The sequence below is a fragment of the Carcharhinus amblyrhynchos genome, chromosome 2 (assembly GCF_965287045.1).
Source record: "Carcharhinus amblyrhynchos chromosome 2, sCarAmb.v2.hapA, whole genome shotgun sequence".
Taxonomy (NCBI): domain Eukaryota; kingdom Metazoa; phylum Chordata; class Chondrichthyes; order Carcharhiniformes; family Carcharhinidae; genus Carcharhinus; species Carcharhinus amblyrhynchos.
In genome coordinates, this window is record NC_137325.1 from 5,475,243 (window position 1) to 5,491,987 (window position 16,745).

The following is a 16,745-nucleotide window of genomic DNA, read 5'->3' on the forward strand; positions in this document are numbered from 1 at the left end:
GCTGGGGAGTGGGTGAATGGTGGCCCAGCTTTCATCATTGTTCGGCTGCGGGGGCGGGTAATAAAACCTCAATGATTTTCCTCGTAAAGCGAGCGCCCACGTCCATTAATAAAAAAACGGCTGAACTGTGTCTTTTCCCGAGCAGTGTCTCTGGTGAAATAAACTGCCAACATTTCAGTCAAGCTGCCAGCAAGAGGCAAAGCCGGTTGTGGCTGCCAGTTTAATCAGCGTGATCAGAGCGCACAAAAATGAAGCAATACAAAAACGGATGATGAATCCTAAAAGGTCGGACACTGCATCACTTCCAGCCACAAATATAAATCATTAAAGATGGTGCAAGAAAACATCAACTTCATTGCAGCATTTTCTTTTTTTTTACAAAACTCAACTGGATCTCAATTACAACAATAAGGAATGCTTTTTTGAGTAACAGCAGCAACAACGATCTGCATTTATGTGGCCCCTTTAAAATCTTAAACCTTCCCTAGATGCTGCACGGAAGATTTTGTCACTGGGTCACATCAGGTGGTGTTAGCACAGGGGACCAGAAGCTTAGGTTCAAGGGGGAGGCTTCATGAACCCTCCCCCCACTTAAGGCACAGCCTCAGAATAAAGGGACAAACCTTTACAACTGAGACGAGGAGGAATCTCTTCAACCAGAGGGTGGTGGACCTGTGGAATTCACTGCCACGAAGGCTGTGGAGGCTGGGTCATTGAGTGTCTTTTAAGACAGAGGTAGATAGATTCTTGATTGGTATGGGGATCAAAGGTTACAAGGAAAAGGTGGGAGAATGGGGTTGAGAAACTTATCAGCCATGATCGAATGGAGAAGCAGACTCGATGGGCCGAATGACCCAAGTTTGTTCCAATATCTTATGGCCTTATTATGATCTTGAAAGAACAGACAGGATAAGGGAGGGGATTCCATGTCCAAGGAGGTCAAAGGTGTGGAAATTAACTGGCGTTGAGTCAGTTTTAGCAGCTGATATCTCTCCCCCAGCCTGCTTGAGATTTTAATGACCAGGGTCACACGGAGGCCACATGCTTGACCAAGCTCAGTCTTTACCCCTGAAAGACACCTTTGGGTAAAAGGCAAAGCAGACTTCCTCTAGGGCAGCTTACTGTCCCCCATGACTTTCTCCATGGTAACAATCTGGCCAATCAGCCAGATTGGTCGACTTGCTAACCAATCAGCACCCTTGTCTCCTGCAGTGTAAATTGTGAATATTTGAAATGTGGTCCCCGTGTGATTGTCCTGATGAGTACAAGATGAAAAGCTTCAGCAAGACTCAAGCTCCTCAGGTAATATTCAAGAGCAGCACTTAACCCCAGTCTCAAATCAGTTCCTGATGCACAGATGTAAATCTTCCTATTGAGTGTTAAATTATGATCCATAGGATGATCCATAGAATCCCTACAGTGCAGAAGGAGGCGATTCAGCCCATCAAATCTGCACCGACCACACCAGGCCTATCCCCACAATCCCATGCAGTTACCCTCCTAAGCCCACAGACACTAAGGGGTAATACAGCATGGCCAATCCACTTAACCCTCATATCTTTGGGATGTGGGAGGAAGCCAGAGAAAACCCACGCAGACACAATGAGAACGTGCAAACTCCACACAGGCAGTGACCCGAGGCTGGAATTGAACCTGGGTCCCTGGTGCTGTGAGGCAGCGGTGCTAACCATTGTGCCACCGTGCCGTCCAGTTGACTTTGATGCTGTGAACAGCAGAATTGTATTTTTGATTGACTATCATCTTGAATTCCATGTAGGAGGAGTGTATCTGAGAGAGAGAGAGAGAATACTTTCATTCCAACACTGGGCTGTACAGGGCTTTGGTGTGTCCACACCTGGAGTACTGGGTGGGGTTTTAGCCTCCATATCTAAGTAAGCATTTGATTTGATATATTACTGTCACACGTATTAGTATACTGTGAAAAGCATTGTTTCTTGCATGCTCTATAAAGCATACCATTCATAGAGAAGGGAAGAAGAGTGCAGAATGTGGTGTTACAGTCATAGCTAAGGTGTAGAGAAGGATTGATTTGATGCAAGGTGAGGATAGGGCCCGGGTGGGATTGTTGGTGCTGATTTATATACAGGCAAGGAAAGGAGAGAGTGCAGAACGTAGTGTTACAGTCATAGCTAGGGTGCAGAGAAAGATCAACTTAATGCAAGGTAAGTCCATTCAAAAGTCTGACAGCAGCAGGGAAGAAGCTGTCAGAGCAGCAGCGATGCTCTGTCGGAGAGTCAGTGCAGACTCGACTTGTCAAATGGCCTCCTTTTGTCCTGTAGGGAATCTCTGAATATTTTTGATCTCTCCGGGGATTGAGAGTTGTGGGGAGCAGGTGAGAAAGCGGTGCTGAGGGTGAAGATCCATCATGATTGCACTGAATGGCGGAGCGATCTACTATTTCTCATGTTCTCATGAGCCAAACCTCAACCATGGAGGCGAAAAGACAACATCCTTGCCAATCACACCAGCCGCTTTGTAACAATAATCAGAGCGAGTGCTGAGCTGTAACTTCATCCACACACTGCGCAGATCAAATCAACGCTCGAGATAAACCAATCCCAGACCCCCGATCTATACCGCACTATAAATGTTTTCCATTTAATTCTTGGAACGCAGGAGAATGAGGAATGCTCTTATTGAGCTGTATAAAATCATAAAATCATAAAATCAAAAAGGAAAGATTTGAAATGGACCTGAATGGCAATTTCTTCACACAGAGGGTGGTGTGTGTATGGAGTGAGCTGCCAGTGAAAGTGGTTGAGGCAGGTACAGTAGAAACATTGAAAAGCATTTGGATGAGTACGTGGGTGGGAAAGGATTAGAGGGACATGGGCCAAACGAGAGCAATTGGGACGAGCTAGGAGGACACCATGGTCGGTTGGACCGAAGGGCCTGTTTCCATGCTCATTGGCTCTACTCGCAATCCAACGGAACAGCTTTTTGGCTGCAGAGTTCCTTATATGTGGCACCAAAACTAAGCGAGGAGCCTGGTTGTTGCTTGAATGTGCTTCTGTGAAGCATCTTCAGGCTTTTCACTAAATGCAAGTTGGCGCATTCAGAAACACAGGCAGAGGACTGAGAGTTGAGAAGGTTTCGGCGTTCTACAAAACCTGCACCTTATCGGTAACAGGGGATTTGCTCTAGTAATGATGGCAGTTCACAGTCCAGACGTTTTTAAGTGTAGCTTCTAGTCTTAGGGATCGAAATTTTACCCGAATCTGAGGGTATCTGGCTGATCAGCAACCCTGGGGTGAATGCAATCACAAAGCTTAGAGTCTACTGCAGTCAGATCATTGGGCCCCATGCTGAGTTAAGAGTTGTACACTGAGAAAGGTAAGATCATGAAACAGGAGGTGGAGAAACTGAGACAATGGATGACTTCTCTTTGGATATTTTGGTACAGACATGGGATGCGATTCTCCAGAAAATGTTCTAAGTGTCGAATTTGCGTTAAAACTGGGGTAAATCCCGCTCTTTTTTTTTAGAAGCAGGGTTTTAAACTGAATCTCCTATACTCTGTACAATGCAGAGAGTCCTGGTGCGAATACCATTTGAAAATCCCTGGGTGGGGCCTATTCCTACCAGAGGGGGTGGCAGCACAGCGCTGAGTGGGCCACTGCGCATGCACCGATCTGTCAGCACCGAAATCGGCGCACAGTGGCCCCGCACTGCCGGCCTCCCCATCACTGGGCAGCCCCGCGAGCCCGCATCGCTGGCCATGCGACACCCCCCTCCCCAACGCACCAGTCGCTGGTTTTCCGGAACCTTCTCCCAACTCCAGCCTGCCTCGATTTCGCCCATCACCCCCACCCCTAGCACTCGTGATCCCCACGTCCGGAAGCCCAAACCCTGCACCCCCCCCCAGCAACCCGGAACCCCCCTTTTCCCTCCCCCTCCCTCCACACCCCGATGGCTAGCCCCAATCGCCGACCTCCCTCCCTCCCTCCCTCCGTCACTGCCAAATGCAGAGCGGCAGCGGGACACCTCACTCCTACCTATCCCCTCTCCATAAGCCCCATCCCCTTAGGCCCTGCCCCCTTGGCACTGCCCGATGCCTGGTGGGGCAACGCTGTAGTGCCCCCTTGCTCATTTCCACTTTGCCCCTTGGTCAGTGCCAAGGGGTCAGGATGGCACTATGAAGCTGGCAATGCCCAGGAGGCATCGCTCCTTACCCGCAACCTCCTGGGGGGGGGGACTTCCATGGCCTCCCTTCGCTCCAGCTAGGTTGGGCCACCAGCTCCCTGCTAATGGGGAGGTACTGTAAACCCAACTGTGGTGAAACACTCCTGGTGGTGGTGGGGGCGGACACTCTAAAGGGCTCAGAGACTTCACGCCCAGGCCTGTTAATGATATTGAAATCATCACGTAAATAATTTACGCAGCTCCACGCCGATTACTGGCACAGAGCTGATGGCACCAGAAATCCAGCAGCCGGAGACATGTGGAGGCCGAGGCGCCCAGCTGGGAACTAGAGCAGCAAAGCAGGCTGGGAGAATCGCCCCATGACGTCTGTAATCCTTACAGTAAGGGCAGGCTGGAGAGAGAGTTTTATTCTGGAAGCTAGAGCTCAATTAGATTAAACGCTGAAGAGTCTTAAACCCATTTACTTCATCAGATCAAAGAAGGAAACCGCACATGAGGGGTAATTCATCAGTGTACTGATTAACTCAGTACACAGGAGGGACTGTCATGCTTGGGTTGGAACCGCACCACCCCCCCCAACCCCCACCCCCTCCTCCTGCTATCTCCCCTCCCCGAGTGCAGATGGACCCTGTTTTCTGGGTTATGCAGTGCAGTCTATACACCATCCCAACAACAAAGTGTACATCTCTCCTCTATAATCCATCTCCGGGAATGGGGCAGCACGGAGGTACAGTGGTTAGCGCTGCTGCCTCACAGCGCCAGGGTTCGATTCCTGGCTTAGGTCACTGTCTGTGCGGAGTCGGCACATTCTCCCCGTGTCTGCGTGGGTTTCCTCCAGGTCCTCCTATTCCTCCCACAGTCCGAAAGAAGCGCTGGTTAGGGTGCACTGGCCATGCTAAATTCTCCCTCAGTGTACCCGAGCAGGCGCCGGAGTGTGACGACTAGGGGGATTTTCACAGTAACTTCACTGCAGTGTTAATGCAAGCCTACTTGTGACATGAATAAATAAATACACTTTAAACTTTTAAACTACTACTGTTGCCCCTTTTAGGCGTAGAATCGCTTGCAGAAATGGAGTTGCCTCCATGTGCAGGTTTTTGTGATCCACCCTTTAGTCCCCTACCCCCTCTTACAAAGTAAGCGTGCAGGCAATTAAACCAAAATAATAATGCAAACTGCATATCCCTTTCCCGAGGCAGGCAGTGATTATAACCGTGAACAGGCACGGCAGCAAACTCAAATAGCTTTGAGCTCTTTAATTATGTTCTTTACAGAATAAGCTAAACCACCAGATCTTAATTCACCTACGAAAATGAGCACCCACCATTAAGAGACAACCTTTACTGCTTTTACTTGCATTACATTTCAATCACAGCTCCCACAGGTAACAAGCAGAGACGACAAACTAATCTCTCAGTTAGCTCTGCCTCCTCCAATTCCCCTCACCATTAATTTATCCAATGAGCTAAATCTTTACGGCACTGCGGCTAATTTTACTGCGCACCGCTGAACTTCTCTGGATGGCAGTAGCAGCCAAAAGAATCATCGCTATAATTCAGATTCTGTTATTAACATTTTCCTCGCGATGGCTCTGGAGATTGAGTATAATTGCGGACACCCCACTCAGTTTCCCTATACTGAATAAAACTCCCCAAATGTCACTGGAAATTATGGGAAGGTTGTGCACGATACCAAAATAATTTCAGACTTTTGGTTGAGGCAGCACCCTGTGTGAGGGACCCACGGCAATCTCACATTTAATATGCAAAAACAGATGACTGCGGAGGCTTGAAATCTGCAATACCTTCCCACAGCTCAAGGCCCTGAACACTGCTCCCAGAATTTATGATTTACTTGTAACTTCTTTTAATTTGGTACATTGCATGCACAGCCCAGGGGAGATCAAACGCAGGTTGAGTGATCGCTTTGCTGTTTGACGCTGTAGTTAAGAAAGCGCCCCCCCGCCCCCCCACCCCAATGCCTTTATTTTCTCAGCAGACTAAGGAAATTTGGCATGTCTTGTATGATTCTCATCAGCTTTTATTGATGCATCTTTCTGGTTGTATCGCAGCTTGGTCTGGGCTCCTGCTCTGCCCAAGACTGCAAGAAACTGCAAAGGGTTGTGAACGTAGCCCAATCCATCATGCAAACCAGCCTTCCATCCATTGACTCTGTCTACACTTCCTGCGGCCTTGGAAAAGCATCCAGCATAATCGAGGACCCCCACACATCCCGGACATTCTCTCTTCCACCTTCTTCCATCAGGAAAAAGATATAAAAGTCTGAGGACATGTACCAATCGACTCAAGAACAGCTTCTTCCTTGCTGCTGTCAGACCTTTGAATGGACTTACCTTGCATTAAGTTGATCTTTCTCTGCACCCTAGCTATGACTGTAACACTACATTCTGCACTCTCTCCTTTCCTTGCCTGTATATAAATCAAAAAACGCTGCTCAGGCTGCGAACATGACCACCAGCTTCCAGTTGTTAGTTGTTTTAATTCCCCACACCACCCCCACCCTGTCCTAGGCTTTCCACAGCCCAAAAGCAGGAGGAACAAGACCTCATTTTTTGCTCAGGTATTTGACAGTTTCAACATCACCTGTGCCATCATTCAATTGGATGGCAGCTCCCACTGGTAGGATAGGCTGGGCTTGTTTCCACTGGAGTTTAGAGGAATGGGGAGACATTTGTTTCAAGTCTTTAAAGATCCTGAGCAGTCTAGAGAAGGTGGACGTGAAAAGGATGTTTCCTCTTGTGGACGAGTCCAGAACAAGAGGCACGGGTTTAAAATGAGGGGTCGCCCTTATGGATAGAGATGAGGGGAACTTTTTTTCTCTGAGAAGGTCGTGCAGCTTTGGAACTCACTGCCTCAGAATAAGATCATAGAATTCTTACAGTGCAAAAGGAGGCCATTCTGCCCATCCGGTCTGTGCCAACCCCCTGACAGAGCATCTTATCCAGGCCCTATCCCCGTGACCTTACGTATTTGCCTCACTAATCTCCCCAACCCTACCCATGCTAAATTGACTCTAATTTCTGGGGGAATAGCAGGGATATGTGGGGATACAGGGATAGGGCCCGGGTGAAATTGTTGTCGGTGCAGACTTGATGGGCCGAATGTACTGTAGCGATTCTATGATCTTATGAACTTACGCATCTTCGGACACTAAGGGGCAATTTAGCACGGCCAATCCACCTAACCTGTACAGCTTTGGGCTGTGGGAGGAAACCCATGCAGACATGGGGAGACCATGCAAACTCCAACAGAGTCATCCAGGGTCAGAATTGAACCTGGGTCCCTGGTGCTGTGAGGAAGCAGTGCTAACCACTTATTGAATATTTTTAAGGCAGAGATAAATAGATTCTTATTAAGTATGCGAAATATCAGAGTAGATGGGAGCATGGAACTAGAAACACAAACACATCAGCCATGGTCTTACTGAATGGCAGAACAGACTCAAGCGGCTGAATGGCCTTCTCCTGCTCCTATTTCATATATTTTTCTGTCCTTTCCATTGCACCTTTTCTGGACCTATCTTCTGTTTCTTTACTTGTTTTATTGACATCTCCTTTTGCCCTACGCCATCGCATCTCTTATTATTTAATCTCTCCTATCTTGTACTCTATCGCAAACATTCTCTGTTATTCTTCCACCTCCCCTTCCCTCTTTACTCACTTAAAGCCCAGTATCTCCCTGGTGTGCTCTGGTTCTGAGGGAAGGCCATTGACCTGAAGTGTTAACTCTGCTTCTCTCTCCACAGATGCCACCTGACCAGCTGAGTTTGTCCTGAAGTCCCAGGTTAAAATACAAATACTTTCCCAGCCCCGTAAGGTCACTTGTCCTGTCGCAATCCAGCATGTTCTGCCAGAATGCATGCAAGGCCTGACCTAAACAGAAAATGCAGGAAAGTCTTAGTAGATCTGACAGCTTCTGTGGAGAGACAAATAGAGCCAATGTTTCGAGTCTGGATGACCCAGAGGTGACACAGTGGCGAGCACCGCTGCCTCACAGCGCCAGACACCCAGGTTCAATTCCGGTCTCGGGTGACTGCCTGTATGGAGTTTGCACATTCTCCCCATATCTGCGTGGGTTTCCTCTGGGTTTCTCCCACAGTCCAAAGATGTGCGGATTAGTTGTATTGGCCAAGCTAAATTGACCCTAGTATCAATGGGATTAGCAGGGTAAACATGTGGGGTCACAGGAACAGGGCTCGGGTGGGACTGAGGTCGATGCAGACTCGATGGGCTGAATGGCCTCCTTCTGCACTGTAGGTTTCTATGGTTCTTCGTCAGATCCTTTTCATTTGATTTGATTTATTCTTGTCACATATATTAACATACAATGAAAAGTATTATTTCTTGTGCGCTATACAGACAAAACAAACCGTTCATAGAGAAGGAAATGAGAGAGTGCAGAATGTAGTGCTAGCTACAGTGTTAGCTACAGTGTAGAGAAAGATCAACTTAATGCAAGTTAGGTCCATTGAAAAGTCTGACAGCAGCAGGGAAGAAGCTTTTCTTGAGTTGATTGGTGTGCAACCTCAGACTTTTATATTTTTTCCCCGACGGAAGAAGGTGGAAGAGAGAATGTCCGGGGTGCGAAGGGTCCTTAATCATGCTGGTTGCTTTCCTGAGGTAGATAGAGTCAGTGGTTGGGAGGCTGGTTTGCCTGATGAATTGGGCTGCATTTGTGATCTTTTGTCGTTCCTTGTGGTCTTGGACAGAGCAGGAGCCCATACCAAGCTGTGATACAACCAGAAAGAATGCTTTCTATGGTGCATCTGTAAAAGTTGGTAAGAGTTGTCGCTGACATGCCAAATTTCCTTAGTCTTCTGAGAAAGTAGAGGAGTTGGTGGGTTTTCTTAACTGTAGTGTCAGAATGGGGGGTACTAGGACAGGTTGTTGGTGATCTGGACATCTAAAAACTTGAAGCTCTCGACCCTTTTTACTTTGTCCCCTTTGACTGACGTTGAGTCTGGATGACCCTTTGTCAAAGTCTGATCATATTTTTGACTGAATTTAAGAGATAAATTTTCTTTCCAGGTTCCACCAGCAAAGATGATGTCCCACTGCTCAAATAGTAATGCTCCAAAAATCAATAATTTGTGTCAAAGAAAAGGTTAAATCACACAGGAAATTTTATACACCCACAATGATTAATTATTTTATGCTATAGCTGCACAATATCTCTGCTTGATTTCTGCCACAGTGGTGATTACAGTCATTAGCTTTCAAATGGGTTATGATAAAGGGTAATTAAACATTCAAATGTTTCCACTTAAGACGCTCAATGTAGCTTATGCACTTTTTGTTCAAATTTGTATGAAACAAATTGGATATTTGTCAGGTTATCTGGGCAGTTTAATATTAACAGTCGTTTGCTTATACAGAACTTGAGTATTGCTGATAAAAAGGACATGCTGCGGATGTTTTCCATCTTGCACTCATCAGGACAGATACAAGAGTGCCAAATTTCAAAGGAAACAACAATTTATATCGCATGGGGAAAGGGGCACTGATTGGTCAAGGCATTGTGACAGGAAATCCACAAAGGAGCTAGTGTCCTTTATACTTTTGTTTATACAGGAAAGGTGCAATGTCTGGACATATTCCTTTTGGTTGCAGAGGACAGATCTATGACGATAGTTGAGTGTTTATCACATGTACACTGAGTTACATTGTGAGCCCAACTGATGATCTTAAACTGGTTGTTAAACTGGCATTTCTGAAAGACATGCTAGTTGGGTGCATTGGCCATGTTAAATTCTCCCTCAGTGTACCTGAACAGGCACCGGAGTGTGGCAACTAGGGGATTTTCACAGCAACTTCAATGCGGTGTTAATGTAAGCCTACAAGTGACTAATAAGTAATAAATAAATAATAATAGTGTAATAGTCTAACACTCATGATAGCTCAGCAAGTTTGCAAATAGTTGCTTTGAAATTTGGTATTCTTGCATTTTTCCTGAGGGATACAAGACAAAAAACTTCAGCAGCGTGTTTCTTTTTTTCAGTAATACTCAGTTTAATATTCTTAAAGTCAAGGTTAATTTGTATGGATGCTGTTTTATTATTGGCTATAAAATTGAAAACAATCGAATCATAGAATTCCTACGAAACAGAAGGAGGCCATTCGGCCCATCAAGTCTGCACCAACTCTCCAACAGGGCATCGTACCCAGCCCCCTCACACCCCGCCCTATCCTCGTAACCCTATGCATTTACCCTGCTAATCCTCCTATGTTATACCCTGGGCCGTTAAGGGTCAAATTAGCGTAACCAATCCCCCTAACCTGCACGTCTTTGGACAGTGGGTGGAAACCAGAGCAACTGGACGAAACCCACACAGACATGGGGAGAATGTGCAGGCTTCACACAGGCAGTGACCTGAGGCCGGAATCGAACCTGAATCCTTAGCGCTGTGAGGCAGCAGTGCTAACCACTGTGCCGCCCGAACACAAGGGAGAATCAATGCCATCACAGGGAAGTTTACAACATTCCCATCAAATCCGGTGACCCACTTGGAAACTTGACTCTTTGAAACTTAAGTCCAAAGTTGCGGCTGTGCCAGACAACTTTGAGGGGTCTGGTAATTCTTGGCTAAATTTAATTTGGCAGAAATAATTCTAAATAATTGCGGCACACAATTCACTAAACCATCAATGCAGAAAAACCAGCTCATCTGTGAAAAATATTAAGATTTTAAAGCAAATTTAATGCCAATTCTGTTACTCTGCTGCAACTGCCTCTGTCTCCTTCCATAACAACCTCTCTCACTTAAAGGTGAACGCATATCACAGAGAAACCTGCCAGAATAAGTACGCTGAATTATTTATTCAGCTCAGCACAGAGTTATAATAACACAAAAGGAAAAGTGCTGTATCTCTAATTCACAGAAAGCCAACCTTTTACTGGTGAAAAGCTGCTCATTTTCCTTGCCAATTCCTTCTCTCCTGCGCTGGATGACACTCGAATGCTGGAGAAGCTCAGCAGGTCTGGCAGTCTCTGGCAGCATCGACTGGCTACATCAACGGGGATGAAGTAGAAATGGTCGAGAGTTTCAAGTTTTCAAGTTTCCAGGTGTCCAGGTCACCAACAACCTGTCCTGGTTCCCCCCACAAGCCGACACTATAGTTAATAAAGCCCACCAAGGCCTCTACTTTTTCAGGAGGCTAAGGAAATTTGGCATGTTAGCTACAACTCTCACCAACTTTTACAAGATACACCTAGAAAGCATTCCTTCTGGTTGTATCACAGCTTGGTATGGCTCCTGCTCTGCCCAAGACTGCAAGGAACTACAAAAGGGTCATGAATAAAGCCTAGTCCATCATGCAAACCAGCCTCCGATCCACTGATTCCATCTACATTTCCTGCTGTCTCTGCAAAGCAGCCAACATAAGGACTCTACGCACCCCAGGCATTCTCTCTTCCATCTTCTTCCATCGGGAAAAAGATACAAAACTGTGAGATCACATACCAACCAACTCAAGAACAGCTTCCTCCCTGCTGCCATCAGACTTTTGAATGGACCTACCTCACATTAAGTTGATCTTTCTCTACACCCTGACTATGACTGTAACACTACATTCTGCACTCTCTCCTTTCCTTCTCCCCGATATTCTATAACCAGTATGTTTGTCTGTGTAGCATGCAAGAAACAATGCTTTTCACTGTATGCTAGTGCATGTGACAGTAATAAATCAAACCAAACGTTCTCCCAAATAACAATCGTTGAGATTCGAAATATTAGTTGTTTCTCTCTACAGATGCTGCCAGACCTGCTGGGCTTTTCCAGCATTTTCTGTTTTTGTTTCAGATCTTCACCACCTGCAATATATTGCTTTGATTTTAGTGTAACCTCAGGAGTGTTGGGAGATCACAGCACAGCCTCAACTGGAGAAAGGTAGCTGTAGAACTAGTCAACCTCTCTACTTGCCCTCCATTCAATCCAAGGGCTTCAGATTATCCAGTCCTTCAATGTTTCCTTTTGGTAAATTATTTTGCCCCAGAATTTCAACAAATTACTTTGCATAAATGGACGAATTGAACATTGTTCGCTAATCTGTTGGTGGGGGGAGGATATGGGGGGTGGCGGGGGGGGGGGGGGGGGGGGGGGGTGGAGGGGGGGAGCGGGTTGGAAAAAGGAGGAAGGGCAGTAAATGACCATCTCCGGCAACAGCGAATCTAACTATCTCCCCTTAATAGTCAACAGCATTATCATTGCTGAATCCCCCACTGTCCACATCCTAGAGGTTACCATTGACCTGAAACTGGACTATCCATACAAATACTGTGGCTACAAGAGCAGTTCAGAGACTTGGAATCCTGTGGCGAGTAACTCACCTCCCAATTCCCCAAAGCCTATCCACCATCTACAAGCCACAAGGCAGGAGTGTGATAGAATACTCTCCACTTGCCTGGAAGCTTAACACCATCCAGGAATGAGCAACCCGTTTGATTGCTAACCTTTTCCAGAAACACTCACTTCCTCCCACCACCAATGAGCAGTGGCAGCAGTGTGTGCCACCTATTAGATGGACTGCAGGAACTCACCAGTGCTCTTCAGACAGCACCTTCTAAATCCACAACCTCCAGCATCTAGAAAGACAAGGTTGCCACCTGAAGGCTCTCCTCCAAGTCACTCATCATCCTGTCTTGGAAATATATAACCCCGCCTTCACTGTCACTGGGTCAAAATCCTGGATCTCACTCTCTAATAGCACTGTTGTTGGACTGCAGTAGTTCAAGAAGGCACCTCACCATCACCTTCTCAAGGGTAACCAGGGATGACTAATAAATGCTGGTCAAGCCAGACACACCCACATTCCATGAATTAATAAAAGAAAACAAGATACTTGAAAGATGTTCTGCCATTTTTTACCACGATACAGTGCATCTCATGGCTACGCTCAGTGCAAAAGAATAAATTGGAGAGGTGGTTGAGAAAGAGTCACTGGATTCATTTCCTGCTTCATTCCATTCAATTGTTGTGAATTGTGATGATTCTGTGTCTTTAAGAAATATATTCAAATAATTTCTTATAAGGGGTATGCCTAAAATTCAGCTCCGCTTCACACGGTGCCGACTTGTCTGCATCAGGCAGCTCACACTGAGGAAGCAAGTTAATGATTGATTTTAGAATTTAGAGATGTGCTTGTGTCAATCTCAGTTAATGTATTTTTGTTTATTTGGTTTTTCCCTTGTGGTTTCAGACTAGGGATTTGATTAGGTTGATTGACAGAATGATCTGCTTCAGGGGAGGAGCTAAGCTTTCAGGGATAAGCAGGCAGTTACTGCCAAGTTTGGAAAGAGGCAAAAGGTAACTCTCTCTCTCTCTGGAAGCTGCTGTTTGGATCCTGCTAGGAGAAATAATTCTCTCTCTTTCTCTCTCTCTGTCTTTCTCCAGATATGTTCAAAAGGTGGAGTGGCAGCCCAAACACAAGCATGTAAGCCTGTGTGGTGCTAAAATTTCAGTCTATAAGAACAATATTACTTCAATTGGAGCTAATAGAGATAGGTTAGCAGTTAAGAATTATACCATTGTCATGTTTAAATATTTCAATTGGTAAAAGTTAAACTCATTAATGTGTAATAGTTAAACTGTATCGTTAAATAAAGTTTGTTTTGATAAAGCTCCCAAGTGTGTCAATAGCATCACGCCTGGAGTGAAACACCTTATTCTCACACTAATGCCAAAAGAGAAAAATTACTGGGGTCTAGTTGGTCTTCATGACATAACCTGATCCGTAACTCAACAAAACTGTATATCAATTGTGTTAAATTAAATGCAGGTGTAGGGCCTTAACTGGAGTTTCACTTGGTCAGGTACGAAAAAACACTCACTGTAGCTGGGGTGCAGCGGAGTTAAGAGATATATGCTTGTATTGTTTCACTCTGTACTTAATTATATGATTGAATAAATGTGGGTTCCAGTTCTGTCCTTCATTGATTGGCTTTCTTGAATATAGCCGGGCCCATTTGCCGGACCATACATCACAACAGGAACAATAGTACAGATGGCTCGCAGAGTAATGTTGCGACATTGAGAAATACTATCCTACCTTGGGCCTGTGCCACAGCCAATCCGCTCCCCTTTGAAATACACGGCCACAGTGTATGTCCGGGCATGGGAGGGTCCCACTGTCTGAAGAATCCTGAGAGGAGAAAATGCACAATCTCAATAGTTGCAGTCTGAAACATGGTCAATACTTTGCATTCACAAAACATCTCTGCTTGGTGCCAGATGGTGCAGTTGTTCTGAATCAACTCTGTCGAAGTCTTCGCTTGCACAGCGTGGGCAGACCAAGGTTTTCCATTCATGACAAAGCACTCAAAAGGGAAAAGATTTCTCCTGTAATTAAACCCTCTCGTACACAGGCCTAACCTCGACAAATTTTAAAAGGGGATGGTAATACAGTGCTTACGTTACTAGGTTGTTGATGATCTAGAGACTGGGACGAACGATCTAGTGACTCATATTTCGCCATGGTAGCTGTGGGGTTGGGCTGGGGGGGTGGAATTTGAATCCAATGAATGAATAAATCTGGAGTAAATCCGGAATAATAAGCTTGTCTCAATAGTGGCAGGCAAGAATCTACCAGATTGTCACATCTTGATGCATTATATAAAAATGCCATTTGGTTCACTAATGTCCTTCAGTGAAGGAAATCCGCTGGCCTTCCTCAGCTCGGCCTCATGTGGGACCTCAGACCCACAGCAACAAAGCTATCTCTTAGATACCCTCCAAAATGGCACAGCAAGCCACTCACTTGAGGGCAACTGGGGATGGGTAATAAACACTGGCTTTGTTGGTGGTGCCCACATCCCACGGACAAGAAAGCAATCAGATTTTGGAAAAACCATAGAATCCTTGCAGTGCAGAAGGAGGCCATTCAGCCCATCGAGCCTGCACCGACACCAATCCTACCCAGTATCCCCTGCCAATCTCCCTGAGACGAAGGGGTCATTTAGCATGGCCAATCCACCTAACCCACACAACTATATTTAAATAGTTGAAGCTAAAAGAAACTTAGTATTTATTGGGAAAAGTATTATTTATTATCTGGAGCTAGAATTGTAGTAGTCAAAATTTTGTCTTTTTAAAAGCATTTAGACAGTTACATGGGTAAGATGGGTATAGAGGGATATGGGCCAAATGCGGGCAATTGGGACTAGCTTGGTGATAAAAGCTGGGCGCCATGGACAAGTTGGGCCAAAGGGCCCGTTTCCATGCTGTAAACCTCTATGACTCTATCTTTGGACTGATATGATAAAAAATAATATTCATGAAGTTACGGTTAACACCTGGTTAGTCTACAGTGTGGTGGAAGCGTATTCCTATTTAAAATAATTACCTTATCTATTCTGATCAAATAAATAGACCACGTGGGTTGCAACTTGTACCCATTCCCTGACCTCCTTTGGTACCCTATAATAACCTGACAAGGTCATACGAATTAAGAGCTGGAGTAGGCCATTTGGCCCCTCAAGCCTGCTCCAACATTCAATAAGATCATGACTTGAGCTGATTGTAACCTCCTCCTCACAATCCTGCTTACCCTCAGAAACTTTTCCTAGTCAACAAGCAGAAGCTTGGAATACGTTTAAGTGGAGTTCTGCCTTTCACAAAGAATGTTCCAGGGATTCGCAGAGAAAAAAATTCCCGTCATCTCTGTCTTAAATAACCAACCCCGTATTTTAAAAGTGATCACTTCTTCCAGATTCTTTGACAAGGGGAAACGTTATAGAATAGAATCACACAATCCCTACAGTGCAGAAAGAGGCCATTCAGCCCATCGAGTCTGCACCATCAACAATCCCATCCAGGCCCTATCCCCGTAGCCCCATGCATTTACCCTGCTAGTTCCCCTGACACGAAGGGGCAATTTTAGCACAGCCAATCCACCTAACCCACACATCTTTGGACTGTGGGGGAAAACCGGAGCATCCAGAGGAAACCCAAGGAGACAAGAGGAGAACGTGCAAATTCCATACAGACAGTGACCCAAAGCTGGAATCGAACCCAGGTCCCTGGCGCTGCGAGGCAGCAGTGCTCACCACCATGCCACCCTCCACATCTGCCCTGTTGCTATCCCTCAGGAACTTAATAGCTTTGATCGAGTCACTGAATGGGAAAAAATTTAGCAACAGTTGAAGTAAGTTAATCTCAGCGTTTGAATGATCCCAATGTATTTTCTTGAGGCAAAAGAACAAAGAGAATCAGAGACAGAAAAAAGGTAGCATATATATCTACACACACACACACACACACACACACACACACACACACACACACACACACACACACAATCAAAGGGCTAGATTTTCATCTATGACTGAAGAAAGTGCCTATATTTCAAGCGATTAAATGAAGCACAGAAAGACAAGATTTTACACGTGACATTTGCAAGAATAGGTTAGGTTTTGCCAGACATTCTCTCTTCCATCTTCTTCCATCGGGAAAAAGATACAAAAGTCTGAGGTTGAGTACCAAACGACTCAAGAACAGCTTCTTCCCTGCTGCTGTCAGACTTTTGAATGGACCTACCTCGCACTAAGTTGATCTTTCTCTCCATCCTA

At 45.6% G+C, this 16,745-nt stretch overlaps 1 protein-coding gene across 1 annotated transcript in view; it reads right to left on the reverse strand.

Annotated features, from left to right (window-relative positions):
* Positions 1-16,745, reverse strand: part of drosha (drosha ribonuclease III) — a 150,519-nt gene that overhangs the window by 19,816 nt on the left and 113,958 nt on the right. The window contains exon 30 of the mRNA XM_080201532.1: positions 14,228-14,320. Coding sequence (XP_080057658.1) covers positions 14,228-14,320 — 93 coding nt within the window. The remainder of the gene's footprint in view (positions 1-14,227; positions 14,321-16,745) is intronic.